We start from the raw sequence: 15,567 nt of genomic DNA on the forward strand, positions 1-15,567 counted from the left end.
CCTCTCTTCATAATGCTCAAGCTGCTCCACTTCTCCTCTCTCCAATCTGGCCACCACATATTCGTACATTGTGGTGGCTCCGGCTGCAGGCTGGCCATGGGACTGGAAGGTCCCTGGGCGACATCCTCCATTTGTGCTGGTCTGTGGGTGACCTGGAGGTCCACAGGTTTTTGTCTATCTTCCTCCTCCTGTGCTGCGCTGCCTGAGTTTGATTTGATTAAATTTTTATGAGTCCTAGACATAAGACAGCTTTGGCCACCAAGCCAGGCATCAAGCTAGGATAAACAAAGGACCGTCATTTGCTCTTCTCCTGACTGATATAAGAACACCACCAACAACAAGGTCTCTCTTTGATCATTGCCAGTGAGTAACTGTCAGTTCTTAATGAGTTTAGACTGTTTTTGTTTTGTGGTTTTTGTTTTTCTGTGCATGCTGGCTCTGTTCCTCATTGGATGTGGCACTCTGGAGGGCTAGCCCCATCTTTCATAGGTGGCAGTACTCAGGAGACAGGCCCTGTGCCTCGGCCAGACAGCACAGTGAAGTTGGTCCTGGTGGTGTGGGGTATGGGTGAGCCAGCCCTGTGGATATGAATGTGGCAGAGCTGACCCTGCCACTCATCTGCCAAGGGATGGCACAGGTGCAGAGGTGATGCCAGACACTCCCTTCCCCTTGCCTCCTCAAGCAGCCAGGAAAGCTGCCCACAGGGTCATGAGCTTAGGAGAGCTAACTCTACTCCTTCATTGCTCTTGCAACTCAGGAGAATGGACCCTGCATCTCGTCTGGGCAATACAGTGGAGCTGGCCCTGATGAGATAGGCACAGGTGAGCCAGCCACGAGGGTGTGAGAGCAGGATTGTTGTCCCAGCCCCTCAGAGGCTACAGGATTTGGGAGAGTTGAGCCCTGACCCTTGACTGGGCAGCACAGCAGGGGCTGGCTCTGGAGCCATAGGTGCAGGTGAGCCATCTTGAGTGCATGAGAGCAGGAAAGCTGACCCTGCCTCTTGCCAATGGTGACGCTGGTTGGCCTAACTGAGGCAGTGCTGGAGAGCTCACCCTCATGGTGTGGATAAGGGAGAACCAGTGGGCTGAGTAGCTCAGCTATCCCCTAGGCCCAGATCTAGGGCTCTGAATTGGCCCACCCCAAAATCTATATCATCTGCAAACAGTTGGGATGCGTGAAAGGGCCAGGCCTGCTGTTCAAAAGCTGCAGGATCTCCATGACACAGGGCAGCAATAGGATAACCAGGAAGAATGTTCATGAGGATTCAGTATTGATAATGTCACAGAAGCCAAAGGTCCTGAACCAGACCAATAACCTGTTGCCTGTTGCAATGAACATTTGCAAGTAAAGATGTGTGGACAGAGGGACATACTGTGGGACACACTGACATACTACAGCTTCCGCCATGAGATGTTTTCTATGCTTTGGGTTTTTTTTTGTTGTTTGTTTGTCTGTTTTATTTGGGGGGAGTAGTTGCAAGGGTAAAGGGTGAATATGAGGGGACAAGGAGATGAGCAGGACTGGGATGCATGATGTAAAGCTCACAAAGAATCAATATAAAAGTTTTTTTTATGTTAATCAGCAGCAGAAGAAGAACTGACAGTGAAAAGCAAGCCTCCTGCATCCTGCATCGTGTTGAAGGTCTGTCCTACCTCCCTTTCTCTGGCCCATTCTTTATGTAAGAGGCTTAGTGGTCCACTGGTGGTCTGTCCTGTTATAATAATGATTACAGCCACACAGCATATGTGGTATAAAGGAGGTTTATTTGAGGGGAGGGGAAGAGGAGAGGAGTTAGAGCCTGTGTGAGCCTTGAAGACGGAGAGAGAAAGAGACTGAGATAGACCAAGAGACAGGGATTGAGCTGGGTGACAGGCAGATACTTATATCCTGTGTACCTAGCAAACCTGGTGCAGGTGATGTTGTAGGGCGTTGTCAGGCCCCTGAAGGCCCCTGAGGGCAGGCCAGCTGACTCGCCTGCACACCAACATGTCCTGTGCACACATTTTCCACCACTCTGCTTCTACCAGTCTTGTATAACTTGATAGGCTATTTTAAGCAGCCCATTAGGATAGGCTACTTTAAAGAAGGATTACTTTAAGCAGCCCCCTCCTAATGGACAGGCATCTGGCTGTTTGCAATCATGACTTCTAGATGCTGTGCTGCACTGGATAACCTTTGAGCAGCTTCCTCAGGCATAGACTTGAGAATCTGTACAAGGGAATTGTCTTTGTCTGGTAAGCCACAGGGTCCGTTCTTACTTGCAGAGAACAGATCTGCAAGCTAGCTAGTGTCACATGACCTTTTAAGGGGAGAGAGAATCATTCTTTCACCCCAGATACAGAGTGTACAAATGGGTCAAAGAAAGGTGAACCAAGGAGTTTATTGGAGTTACATGGTGGGGCCTGGGTGACTGGATGGCAGCTGCATCCCTAGGAAGTGCCCTGAGGCACAGCTGCAGTGTCCAGCCCCCAGTCAGGACTCCTTACAGGCCCTAGCGGGTAAGGGTTTTCTGTGCTTGGTTGCAGCTGCTCAGATTCAGAATAGCCGTGGTCAAATCCAACCAGGAGGAAACAGGCAGGATGACAAATTCTTCAGTCTGGCTGGGGAGCAGGGGTCAAACTGCGGTCTTAGATTTCCCATCTTAGACCCTCTTATGACCCAGAGACACGGAAGTGCCTGGAGGTCAGGAAGCTGAGTCAGAGCATGACCCCAGACCCTTACCCGTCTTCATCTAAAACTAAGGCAAGGTCTCTAGCTGAAGTCTCAACATCCCCCCCCCACCTCTACCTCTCAGTGGCTTTTCCTCCATCCAGCTCTGAGTCTTATCTGTGTAAAGTGGGACTATCAGTCCCAACCTTGTGTCTTGTTTCTCCCGCCGGTGACAGGAAGGGGTAAGGAGATGATGGGGGCGGGGGGTGTAAATGTCCAGGAAGCGCCTCTATCTACCAGGAGCAGGAGTAACATTTGGATGCTTTTGGAATCTCCTGCCAGTCTACTAGCATGCCGGGGTTATGCACTAAATATTCAATTATTTAGCCTGAAGAATCAGAGTGTGAGGAGGCTATCAGTGGCTCCAGCATTCTTCTTGGGGTGGCTAGGCAGCACAGTTGGAGTCTACAGAAAGAGTTGGGGAGCATGGTCACTAGGAACTCCTTGGTTCTGTCCCAGCTGGCTGAGGTCAGGGAGATACGTGGGACGAATTGTTTTCTGGAGAGGCCAATTTTGTCCTTTTTGTTAATTAATTTGCACTAAACATTTACTTATTTAGGGTGGGAAGGCTTGTGAGCGACACAGTCCTCAGAGTGTATAAGTCACAGGACAACCTTCTGGAATCCACTCAGGTGGTCAGTGCTGGCCGCAGGCACCCTTAACTACCGAGCCGTCTCACAGGCCCCCAATTTTGTTCTTAACTTCTAGCTTTGGTGTTTACTTAGATATTTTCAGGACCTTGTGGGAGTTGAGCCTAGCATCCCCAGGAGCTGATTGCAGCCATAGCGCCACCGTTGTGGAACTGTGTTCTACCTTACCCTCTCCCATTGCACAGATGAGGAAACAGAGGAAGGGATCACAGTCAAGACTAGGTGCCACAAGTCGCCACCTCCTTTCTGTTGTTGCCCACACCCAGCATATGTCTTGTCTCTGGGTGTCTGCATGCCTGTGTCTCTTAGTCCTCACTCCTCTTGCCTCCTCTCCATCGCGGACTACTCCCGGGATGTCTGTCCCTCCCTTTGTTCCCTGATCAGATGTTCTCTTAGTCAATAGACCTCCGGAGCTGGGTGCAGCCGCCAACCTGCGTCTGCCGCGCCCCCTCGCTCGGCCCCCTCCGAGCTTCCGGAAAACGGGCGGGTCCCCGGCAATGCTGTCAGCGCCCCTGCCCTCGGCCTGCGCCCCCTCCCCGCTGACCTCACGGGCGCCGCCGTCGGGAGCGCATATAAGCCGCGGCCCCTCGGAAGAGCGCGCAGTCCACGCGCGATCCTGAGGGCTGCAGACTCTACTCCTCCAGTTCGCACTCTGCAGCTCAGTAGCTCGGACTGCCCGGCGGAGTCCCCACTTCGCAGGTAACGCCACTGACCCTGGGACCCCGAACAGGTGTTCCCTCCACCCGCCCCGCCGCCTTCCCGGGATGCACTGGCCAGGGCATCAGGAGCGCTGGATGGAAGAGGTCGGCTAGCAGGTCCACGCTGGGACAGTCGGACCAACTCGGGGTTCGAATTTGTACACTAACCTTAGAAACAGAACCTTCACTTAGGAATCAGGGTGTGGGCGTCCAAGGAGGGTCTTAGTTTAGCCTAGGCACAGGAGCAAAGGGTTGCATGTGGAGTTCATGCACGCGAGCCAGAATCTCAGCTCTGGAGTAAGGAGGTTGGCTGTAGATGGAGCTTTGGGGCGGGGATGACTTTAGCTTCTCTGGCCGGCACTGCAACCTTAAAGGGGAACACGACCGTGGGGCTGTCAGTCCCAAACGCAGCGCTGACTCTTCCAACTTCGGGAGGCAGTAAGGGATGGCGGGGACAGCGGGCTTCCCACCACCCCCTGGCTTAGATAGGGCACCGTGGCACCCTAGTGGACCAGGACAGGTAGCAGAGGCTCAGATGCACCAGGCGTAGATGGTAGGTGACCCGTGTTCTGGAGTGGAGGTAGGAGGGTGGGGCCGACTACCCCAGAGCAGCGAGCGCTGTGCATTCACCCTTATTCCCACTGCCCTTGACCCTAGACACCACCATGCCGAGCCCTTGGCTGCTGCTGGCTCTGGCTCTGATCTTCACCCTCACCGGTATCCCTGAATCCTGTGCCTTGCCAGAGGCAGCCCAGGAGGAAGGTGCGGCGACTCCAGACCTTCCTGGCCTGGGAAATGTCCACATCCGGCCAGAACGTCGATTCTTGCCGAAAGACCTTCAGCGGGTACGAGGGGACCTGGGTGCAGCCTTAGGTAAGTATAGGGGGAGAGAAGTGTTGTGTGGGTTGGGGGGGAGCTAGGGGAGCCACCTGTCCTGTCTCTTCCAGACTTAAGAAGCTCATAGCCTCATAGCCACTTCCTTAACAGGGTAGAGAGGTGACCACCCCTTGGGACCACAATAATTCTCAGTGCTAGAAAGAATCAGAAGTCAGACTTCAAGTAGTCACAATTTCATGAGGCCCCGATCTGTGACAGTTTAATTACCATTTACTAAACTCTTGTATCTAAGACCCTGTCTATAAGGACATATTGCCATTTTTTTACTGACAGCTGGGGCTCAGAGAAGTCAAGTGGCTTATGGTCACCCAGCAAGGAAGTAGAGAATTGGGGCTGGAAGAGTGAGGTGCTTGACCATCAGTGTAGGAGGGTGTCTATAAGGCCTGAGGAACAGACAGTGGGAAGGAGGAGCTGCCTGAAGTGCTAGGACGGAGAGCAAGTCTGAAGTGTGTCATGGCCTGCAGGCAAGTGTCCCCGATGAAGGGGCCAGGTTCTCCCACACTGGCTTTTCCTTCTCAGACTCCTGGATCACGAAGCGCCAGCACCCAGGCAAAAGGGAGGAGGAAGAGGAAGGACTTGAAGCTGAAGAGAGGGGGGACTTGAGAGAAGGGGGTGCCTGGAGGATCCACAAACGACAGCACCCTGGCAGACGTGCCAACCAGGATAAGTACTCACGGGTAGACGAGGAGGATGGTGACTGGCTGCCACCATCCTGGTTACCAGATTTCTTTCTGGATTCCTGGTTCTTAAATGTCCCCCAAGTTAAGCGGCAGCACCCCGGCCGGCGATCGCTTCCTTGGATGGAGTCTGATGTCACCAAGAGGCAGCATCCAGGCCGAAGGTTCATAGATCCCAAGCCACAAAGAAGCTGGGAAGAACAAGAAGAGGGAGAGGGTGTTCCCGTGCCTGAGAAACGCCAGCACCCTGGCAAAAGGGCATTGGGTCACCCTTGTGGGCCCCAGGGGACTTGTGGCCAAATAGGCCTGCTCCAGCTCCTAGGTGACCTGAGCAGGGGCCAGGAGACCCTGGAGAAGCAAAGCCCACAGCTGGAAGCCTGGGACAGGGAACCTCTATTGGAGGAGTAAGCCTAGCAGTGGGCTTCAAGTCTAGGATGACATAAGCCCTGTGTGCCCCATCCCATTCCCTTCATCATCTTTTCCATCTTAGACGCTAAACCTGAGCCCTCTGTACATAGTGTCCACCCAGTCCCTTCCTTGCCCACTTCAGGGACTCCAGGAAGCCAGTCAAGAAGTTAAAGACGCTGGGTTGGGGGTATCTCAGAGCGCTTGTTCCCAATTGTTCCCACAGTCCTGCACCCCGTCAGTGCTGGCCCAAGATTGTTCTTCTACATCTCCTAAAGAACTTCCTCGGAAAAGAGTGGGGTTGAAAAGTTTTGGTGTTAAAATCTAACTTCTGTCCTCTGCCCCTTGTGGCAAGACCAACCTGGTATAACTTGAGCACATCCCCTAAGGCTGAGGGCCCTAAGCTTGGGAGATATTCAGATATGCCCTAGGGGAGGGGGGTCACATCTTGTATATAACCCTGCTCTTGTTCATCTCGATGACAATAAAATATATCCAGGTCATTTGTTCCTCTGCTCTTCTGTCTAGATTGAGGTTTTTCTTTGGGGGCTTTTGGGTTGGCTCCCAGCCACAAGCTCTTCCCGGAGGACATTAAAAGGGTTCTCTCTTATCTGAGGAAATCAGGACCCTTTTGCATGTCGACAGTCTCAGAACACAATGTTACTGTGGCTAAGGGTCTGGCTCTGGAATTTTTGATCGGCTGGGTGTGGTGCGTGGAATTAGTGACTAGCGAAGACTGTTGGATGTTGTGGAGCCTTGAGTCTACCAGATTTGGGGGTGGAGGGAGGGGATGCAGTGTGTGTGAGGGGGGCGGGGGTGTTGGTTCTGTGGCAGAAACATGAACCGGGCAAAGGATACAGTCAAGAGAATAAAACTAGGGAGCTTCCGAAGTCAGTCCTGAGCGGCAGGCTAAGAGGGAGCAGTCACCTGATCACTGTCCCGAACAGGGGTGCCGCGAAGTGATGCCGCACAGTCCTCCTAGGTGATATTACTATCTAAGTGAAGGAACTGGCCCCTTTGCAACTTTTAACTGAGTCCAACTTCTCCTTCAGCCTGAGACTGCACAGCTCTTGCTGGTGTTAGATTAGCGTGCCTCTATAGTGTGCAACTACATTTCCCAGCCTCCTCAGCGGGTATAACAGAGTCACGTGTCCACTTCTGGCCAATGGGATGTTATGATGTTTCTCAATTGGTCCCTGTGGCTCTATCAGGACATCCCGAGCTCCCCCCCCCACCCCGCTTTTTTTTTTTTCCTACCACGGTGGTTGAGGCTGCACATGGAGTTGCCAGAGGACATGGTAGATGGTTTTGAGGCGCTGGTTTTACCTGATGGAAGTTAGAGATGAGTCACCACCCCAGACTTGGGTGTGCAACAAACAAACTTATGTTAAGTCACTGAGAGTCGCTCAAGAGTGTTAGCAAACTTAACCAATTGGGACAAGCACAGCATACCTTTTCCCACCACACACAAAACAACAACAACAACAACAAAACCTTTCCAACTTTTTCACCCCCACCAAAGCCTCTTAGATTAGGGCCTGGCCTGAAGAAGGTGTTTGATAAATACTCCTTTCATGGAAGTTATAAGCTTCAGGCCACTTCTATTTTCATAGAAAGATAGACAAAAGCACAGAAAAGGACAGCTTGGCATGAGGAACACTTGTTGTGGGAAATGAAAAATTGAGAGAAACTGAATAAACAAAGAGGCCTTCCTACAGGAGAAAATGGCTAAGCCCAAGTTTCAATAGAGGGAAAAAAAAAAAAAAAGCACCCCAGGCAAAAGGATAGAGCATCAGCAAAGACCCATAGAGGAGACCATATGTTCTGGGGGAGTATGTGAGATCTCCCATCTCCCAGTCTCTTCCATCCCTGAAGGAAGAAATCCATGTCTTCTGCTACTGAACCCTCTTCAGGTTCAGGCTAGTTCCCACACAGACGCCTTGATTCCTTGGACCTACGAGAGGACATGGTGGGTTTGCTGACTAGTTTTATGTCAACTTGACACAAGCTAAAGTCATCTGAGAGAAGGGAGCCTCAACTGAAAGAAAAAAAAAATTCCTCCAAAAGTCAGGCTGTAGGCAGGCAAGCCTGCAGCACATTTTCTTAATTAGTGATTGGTGAGGGAAGGTCCAGCCCATTGAAGGTGGGACCACCCCTGAGCATTGGTGGTCCTGGGTTCTGCAAGAAAGTGGGCTGAGCATGCCATGAGGAGCAAGGCCATTAGCAGCACTTCCCGTGGCCTCTCCAATCAGCTCCTGCCTCCAGGTTCCTGCCCTGTTTGAGTTCCTGCCTTGGCTCCCGCTGTGGACTATGACTCAGGATATGTAAGACAAATTAACCCTTTTTTTTCCAAAGTTACTTTGGAGTAAGGTGTTTCCTTACATCAATAGTAACACTAATTAAAACAGGTCATGGGGTAGAGATGTGACAGACCTGACCATGTTATTTTTGGGAGGATAGTGTAAGGACTTTGGACTAGGAAAGTCATTGAATGTTGAGAGCCCAGTGAGCTGTTCTTTAGGGGCCTAGAAGAGTGTTGAGAGCAATGCAGATGGTGGAGACCTGGCTGGTGATATTTCAGAAAAAAGTCAAGAGTCTAGTGGATCATTTCTGTGAATAATACCTGGTGTCTAGTCAGCTGGGGCTGAAGAATCAGCCATATTAATAAGAGACTAGATCCACAAAAGTGAAACTTTTGCTTTGCTGTGAGCTGGAGCTGAGAAACTGGCAGTGATTAAGAAGAGACCAGCACCATTGAGATGAAATCATGTGGGAAGTGTTTCCAGAGAGTCAGCATACATGAGCTGTGTTCTAGAGACAGCCTAGGCTGTACCTCGTGCTGGCAGCCAAACTTGGTAATGTATACATTCTCAGGAGGTACTGATTTTGAAGCCTGAGGGGGTCATGGAGAGCCTTGGCACTGTGAAAGGCCAGGAGAGGCCATTGATGAAGGTGCAGCCTCAGAAGTAGTTGAAGCCCCAGGATTGAAGGGGTCCTGCAGAAAAGTCTGGCTTGGTACGGTGAAGAGAGTCCAAGAGATGCTATTGGTGAAGGTGCAGCCAGTTGCAGCAGAAGACCCAAGGAGCATTTTAGTGATGCCAGCCCCACAGATGACCACCACGAACAACAGCAGCAGTGGAGTATAGCCTGCCTAAACTTAAATAACAAGCCGCATGTGCTGCAGACAGCAGAGCCAGAAAAGTGACACAAGTCCCTTGGAGGAGCCCAGAAGATCATGAGTTCATCCCAATATGGACAGTGAGTTACTTACGCTGCTGCCTTTATTTTGCTTTGTTCAGATCATGACCGTGCGCTGGTTCTTCCCTCTTAAAGTAAGAAAGTATCTAATTTATTATTTTATTTTGCAGGAGCCCGCAGTTGAGAAACTTTAAACAAAGACTCTGGGTATAAAAACAGAGCTATTGTGATTTGGGGTGTGTCTGCAGCAGCCTTCTAGGATTACATGCCCCAGCTTGTATCCAGAGTTAGCTGCTGATGACATTTTTTCTGGTCCATTTCACAGCTACAGTATGTGTGATTGAGGGATTGAGTCTGGTACTGGGCATTGAACTCAGAACCCTTCACATACTAAGTAAGCATTCTACCACTGAGCTACACACCAGCATGGCACAGTACTTTAAAAGTCTACTCAGGTTATGTAGCACGTAGCAGTACTTCCTTTTTTATAGCTAAATAGTACTGTCTTGTAGTGATGGGCATCCCATCATAAAATGTATCTATTTCAGGGCTGAGGATGCAGCTCAGTGGTAGAACACTTGTCTGACTTGCATGAAGCCCCGTTTCCAGCTCTCTGCAGCAATCAAACAGAAGTGTCAGTGTGAAGTGGTACATTACTGTCCTCTCAGGTTCTAGGAGGGTGAAGTAGGAAGCTCTCTGAAGGCAGGAATATGACGCCAGCCTGAGCAGCAGTGAGGTCCTGTAAAAAGACAAAAACAAAACAAGCCACCAGACCTAATGCTTGAAATCTGTGCCCCCTCCATCATTTTTTGAACCTATTTCAGGTATTCATTGCCTGTCTGTTTGTTGTTTTTTAAAGACAGTCACACTAAGTTGCCCAGGAGGAACCATGTATGTTTTTCCTGCATGTATATCTGTGTACCATGTGCTTGCCTGCTTCCCACAGAAGTCAGAAGAGCACATCAGGTCCCCTAGAACTTGTGGGTGCTGGGAACCAAACCTAGGTCCTCTGTGAGAGCAGCAAGTGGTCTTCACCATCTAGCTTCTTCTCTAGCCTTAGTAATTTAAAAAATGGCTTTACCAAATGGTACAGTCACTGAGAGTCAGTCAGTCATGCAATGTGAATACAGTAATGGCTTCTTGATCTCTCCACTCCCACAGGGCCCCTGAAGCATGGCTCCATCAGCCTGCCTGCCAGCACCACCCCCTTTCCCTTGCTGGTTTTTGGAGAAAAAAATTACAAGCACCCAATACCAAGAGCAGTATTCAAATCACTCAACGACATTCTCGATCAGCACACATGCCCTGATCAAGCAGACTGTTCAGATTCTGACTCCTTACACCTGTAAGGCCCAGTGGTGGAAGAGCCCAGTGCTGTCAGGCCGGGTTCCACTTCCTGCTTGCAGGTTATCATGTTTCACTATGATGTCCTAACCAGCTTCCTGCTCCTCCTTAGCCATCGCCTCAGTCATCACTTTGTCAGAATGTGACACTAGGGCACTCAGGCCCTCTCCTTCCTCACAGTTGTCACAGTCTATAATTACATCTGCCTGAGACTGGGTGTCCCCAGCACTAGCTCTGAAACAAGGACTTAAATACAGTTTACATATGTGGACATCAATGCCAGGAAGCAGTGGTCTGGAATGGGATATGGAGAGAGGAAGAGAAAGGAGGGGAGGAGAGGGGAGGGGAGGGGAGGGAAGGGAGGGAAAAATTCAGGCTGTATTGGTGAACAGGTTGGCAATGGGATTCCATCTTGTTGAGGACCCACGGGAGACATGGACCACACCTCGGAGTTGTCGAAATTGATAGGCTGAGGAAGTTGGAAATATGCTTCCCAGTTTCATGCAGTCAGAGCTGAGGGTTCCTCTCTGGTGATGCCCTTCTGGCCATAGGCAGCTGGCCCTGTGAAGCTGCTTTGAGAAGGCCTGTGGGTAGCCAGGCTTAGTGAGTGTGCATGATCACACACACACACACACACGCATATTCACACACACAAATAACCAAGTAACCCTTTGTTGAGCACTGGCTTTCTCCTCTGCTCCGTGGGAGTTACAGTGGTCTGGGCTCTGTGCAAGGGCTCTTTCCAGCTTCCATTTATGCCCTCATGTAGTAGTTTAGATTTGAGTGTTTAAAAATTTAGGGGTGTGTGTGTGTGTGTGTGTGTGTGTGTGTGTGTGTGTGTGTGTGTAAAGAAAGGGCTATGCACACCACTGCATGCTTGTAGAAGTCAGAGGACAATTTTCAGGAGTGGGTTCTCTCCTTCCATCATGCAGGGTCCATGGATCAAACTCAGGTTGTCAGTCTCGGCAGCAAGTGCCTTTACCTGCTGAGCCACCTCATAAGCTCCTTAGATCCTTGAATGTCTCAAATGTTAAAGGCATGGTCCCCACGGTGGTGCTAAAGAGATGGTAGAACCATTAAGAAACTGTGCCCAGTAGTAGGTCCTTAGGTCATTGAGGGCCTCTCCCAAGAAGATTCTAGGTCTCGGGAGCCCTCTTCTCTCTCTCTCTCTCTCTCTCTCTCTCTCTCTCTCTCTCTTTCTCTCTCTCCACCCTCTCATTACTTTTTGGGCTTTGTGGTGTTCTATGCCACAGGGGTGCCTCATCACAAGAGGAAAACAGCCAGGGCCAAGGAATCCTGAATCAGAACCTCAAAGACTAAGCTGAACAAACTTTTTCTCTTATAAATTGGTTACCTCAGGCATTTTCTTACCATGATCCAGTGCTGACCCCTCCTTTAAAAATGACAAATGTCTGAGTCATATCACCTAAGACAGACATTTGTCATTTTGAAAAAGCTGGCTCTCAAATCCAATGACCTAAGTTTCATCTCCAGGACCCACATGGTGGAAGGAGAAAATCAACTTCCAAAAGTTGCCCTTTGGTCATCATGTGCACCTTGGCATGAGTATGAATGAGCACATACATGTTACAGGGCGTTTGGTCCCATTATGAACCCTGAGATCTTGAACGGTAAACTTTTCTTTGGTGTGGTTCGGTCCTAACACACACCTTTAATCCTAGAGCTTTCTGTTCACCGGATTTAACAAAGTTAACTCTAGGTCAAGAGGTGGAGCAAGTGACCAGCTGACGGATAAACAGAAACAGGGACTTTGAGAGAAGAGTATTTATGACAGCATGGAGAAAAGGAAGGAGCACTTTAGCTCTCAAGCTCTTGGGCTCTTTAGCTTTTGGCTTTTTTCTCTTGGGCTGTCAGCTGAGCTAGTAAACTTTTGGCCTTGGGCTTTTTAGTGGTTTCCTTCTGGGACATGTGCTGAGTAGAAGGTCAGCTTGGTGTTTTCTCTGCCTCTCTGAGCTCACAGGTTTTTACCTCAGCATCTGGCTCATGAGTCTTTGTTTGTAAAATCAAACGATTTGTGATATTTTAATTTCTTTATAACAACACACACACACAGCAGTTAAACATAAGGTTTTTTTTTAATCATAAAGGCACAGTACAGTTCTATAATACTATGTGCAGCAAGCCCTTTAATAAAATGTTTATTTTGGGGGCTGGAGAGATGGCTCAGAGGTTAAGAGCACAAACTACTCTTCTTGAGGACCCAGGTTCAATTCCTAGTACCTACATGTAATCTCACAATTGTCTAGCACCTCAGTTCTAAGGATCTGATATCCTCTTCTGGTCTCTGCAAGCATCAGACAATACACATCATGTACAGACCTTGTAGGCAAAAACTCACACACATAAAATAAAAGAAAATGTTTGTTTTTGTATTGCTGACATCTTTGCTTTAAGCTTCTTTGAGAAGCCATGAGGAGGCAGCCTCTCCCATCCAGTGAAGCCTCCATTTCCTCTGATAGGTTCTATAATTAATTCTTTCTGCAAACCTTGTTTCGATGAATTATTTGCAATCATGGCACTGATTTGCTGAAAGACTCAGTTCCTGCTCCAGGCCTCTTGGGTGGCCTGAGAACATGAAGGGCTTCTTACCTGAAGGATGTCAGCAATTAGTGTCCATTTCGATCGCCAGGCACGAGCTGACTGCCCGAAAGAACATCAATTAGTTCACTGGCTAAATCGTGCTCAGAAGCACGGGTTACCAAGGGGACTGTGGTCAGTGCCAGGATTTAAGTGGCGCTTGTCTTCGGGGATCGTCTTTCCTGAATTGCGACCACGTTCTGGGCCTGGTGATTATATCGGCAGACTGATTAGACCTCGTCCCACATGGAGAGTGACTTCCTAATCGCCAGATGCTGGGAGAAGAGCGTCCAGACTCATGCAGGTACCCATGTGACGCGCTGGAGGCTGGCATGGGTTCCTCACTGCGGCTTTGAGCCTATGGCCCAAGGGTAGGGGGGCATAGGACACACTCGTGCCTCAGCTGGGCACGCTTGGGAGGAGCTCAAGGGGCTGAGGAGGCCCCAGGGGACATGGAACCCTGGAGCCATTCCTGGAAGGTTGCAGATGCTGTCAGCGGGTGCTGGCCTGGGAAGAAAAGTGTATGCAGAGCCAGGCGTTCAGCCGAAAACAGCCGTGTGCCAATGTTAGCAGACGGTGGGTCAGCGGCTAGCTGCAGGTTCTGCTGTTGTCTCCAGATTACATAACCTACGGATGGAAGTGTGGCTCAGTGGCAGAGCACTTGCATAACAAGAGTGAGGTTCTGGGTCCCATCCTTAGAATTACTAAATAAAAGGGAAAAAGAAAAATTTGAAAAATTGTATCATGGCTGGAAAGCTGGCTCAGCGCTTATCAATGCTGCTCTTGCAGAGTAGGGTTCTCAGCTCCCACGTCAAGCTTCTTACAACTGCCTGTAACTCAAGGTTCAGCAGGGATCTGATACCATTTTCTGACCTCTGAGGGCATTGCACTCATCTGCGCGCGTGCGCACACACACACACACACACACACACACACACACACACACACATAATTAAAACAAAAAAAAAATCTTTAAAGAATGATTATATCACCTAGCAATGACATTGTAGACATTATAATGTTCTCACGATGACAAATCTTCCAGCGAGGCATTCCTGGAGACATGGTCTCCAGACCAATCATGAAGGACTGTAGTTACCTCCGTCAGTGCTTACTGAACTCTAGGCACTCCACTGGAAACTGAGGCACACAGTTACAGAGCTCTGGATCTCTTGCGTTATATGAACACAGCAATTCCAGAGTCTGCCCCAGGGCACTTGGAGCTCCTGGATGTCTTTACTTTCCTTGTTGCGGGGGGGGGGGGGGGGGGGGCAGGTTCCTTCATGTTCACCCAAAGCAGCAATAGAAGGCTGACAATGCTCAAAGATAGTCCCAGCTTGTACAAAGTCAGGTACACTAACAGTCTGCACAAATATAGACCAGTGCCACTCAGTAAACTGTTTTCTTTTGAGAAATACAAGTATTTTCGTAAACAGATGTAATTTATGTTAATAGGTCAGGGTTTATTTTCTTCGGGCCTTCAATAATTTTGAAGGGAGTAACAGTCTGGAGGCCGGAAAGCCTGAGGGCTGTGACATTATCTGTCTTAAGAGCTTGTGTATTGTATCACCTGGGTTAGTCACTGTTCTAAGTATATTACAGTTTGTCACCTGCCCTGTAATGACATTTCAGTCCACGATGGACTGAATAGGTGACAGTGGCCAGGGTGGCCTCAAGCAACCCACGTGTGCTTTGTCCCAACCAAATCACTTTCTCTTATGCTTAATTTAGAATTAAGAGCCCATCGGAGCCCAAGCACAAAATTATATAGCTAGTTACCAGTAAGAAGCCTCATCAAACAACTGAGATGGAAATGAAATTTTAAAAAACGATTAAGGGGAGAGCCAGCAAGATGGCCCAGTTAGCGAAGGCACTTGCCACCAGACCTGACCTCTGAATTCAGTCCCTTAAATCTACACAGTAGAAATAGAGAAAACCAGCTCTCCCAAACTGTCCTCTGACCCTCCACACATGTGCTGTGGCAAATGCCTCCCCCAGATAAATAGATAAATGCAATTTAAAAAAATTTAATGGTTAAAAGATTGAGGATGTGCCTCACTGGAAAAGTGTTTTGCCCAACATGCATGAAGTTCCCAATTCCAGCACAAGATGAAAAGATTACAGATTTTGTAAGAGGGTATGATGTCTGTTCTCAGTTGTCAACTTGACTATATCTGGAATGAGCTACAATCCAGGAAATGAAGGGCACACCTGTGACCCTGGTCTTGAGGCTGGAGGACACAGGGTTTTGATCCATATCTTGAGGTGGGATGACATACCTTTAATCCAGATCTTGAGGCATACCTTTAATCTGGGTCATACCTTCTTCAGGAGGCCTGTGTAAGGACAGTGGAAGAGGGAAGAGTTCATTCATTCTTCACCTGCTTACCC

At 49.3% G+C, this 15,567-nt stretch overlaps 1 protein-coding gene and 1 non-coding gene across 3 annotated transcripts; one reads left to right on the plus strand and one right to left on the minus strand.

Moving 5' to 3' along the window:
- Positions 1–225: 225 nt before the first annotated feature.
- Positions 226–370, minus strand: LOC129692322 (small nucleolar RNA SNORA48). Its single transcript, XR_008722675.1, has one exon. It is a non-coding gene; the product is annotated as a small nucleolar RNA SNORA48 (small nucleolar RNA).
- Positions 371–3,702: 3,332 nt separating this feature from the next.
- Positions 3,703–6,552, plus strand: Trh (thyrotropin releasing hormone). 2 transcript variants are annotated; one of them, XM_055628581.1, is made up of 3 exons: positions 3,703–4,058; positions 4,715–4,930; positions 5,474–6,552. In XM_055628581.1, the coding sequence occupies exons 2-3, from the start codon at positions 4,723–4,725 to the stop codon at positions 6,037–6,039; spliced, it is 774 nt and encodes a 257-aa protein (XP_055484556.1). In that variant the 5' UTR covers positions 3,703–4,058; positions 4,715–4,722; the 3' UTR covers positions 6,040–6,552. The 2 variants fall into 2 exon arrangements, with proteins under 2 accessions (XP_055484556.1, XP_055484557.1); XM_055628582.1 differs by lacking the exon at positions 3,703–4,058 and adding an exon at positions 4,374–4,610.
- Positions 6,553–15,567: the final 9,015 nt, after the last annotated feature.

This window comes from Psammomys obesus, unplaced genomic scaffold, assembly GCF_907164565.1.
Source record: "Psammomys obesus unplaced genomic scaffold, mPsaObe1.curated_primary_1811, whole genome shotgun sequence".
Taxonomy (NCBI): domain Eukaryota; kingdom Metazoa; phylum Chordata; class Mammalia; order Rodentia; family Muridae; genus Psammomys; species Psammomys obesus.

Bases quoted from the DNA above. Each gene is read 5' to 3' on its own strand.
- Trh (XM_055628581.1), top strand. From the start codon at position 4,723: ATGCCGAGCCCTTGGCTGCTGCTGGCTCTGGCTCTGATCTTCACCCTC. The intron at 4,931-5,473 runs GTAAGTATAGGG...TTTCCTTCTCAG, and splicing joins GGACCTGGGTGCAGCCTTAG to ACTCCTGGATCACGAAGCGC.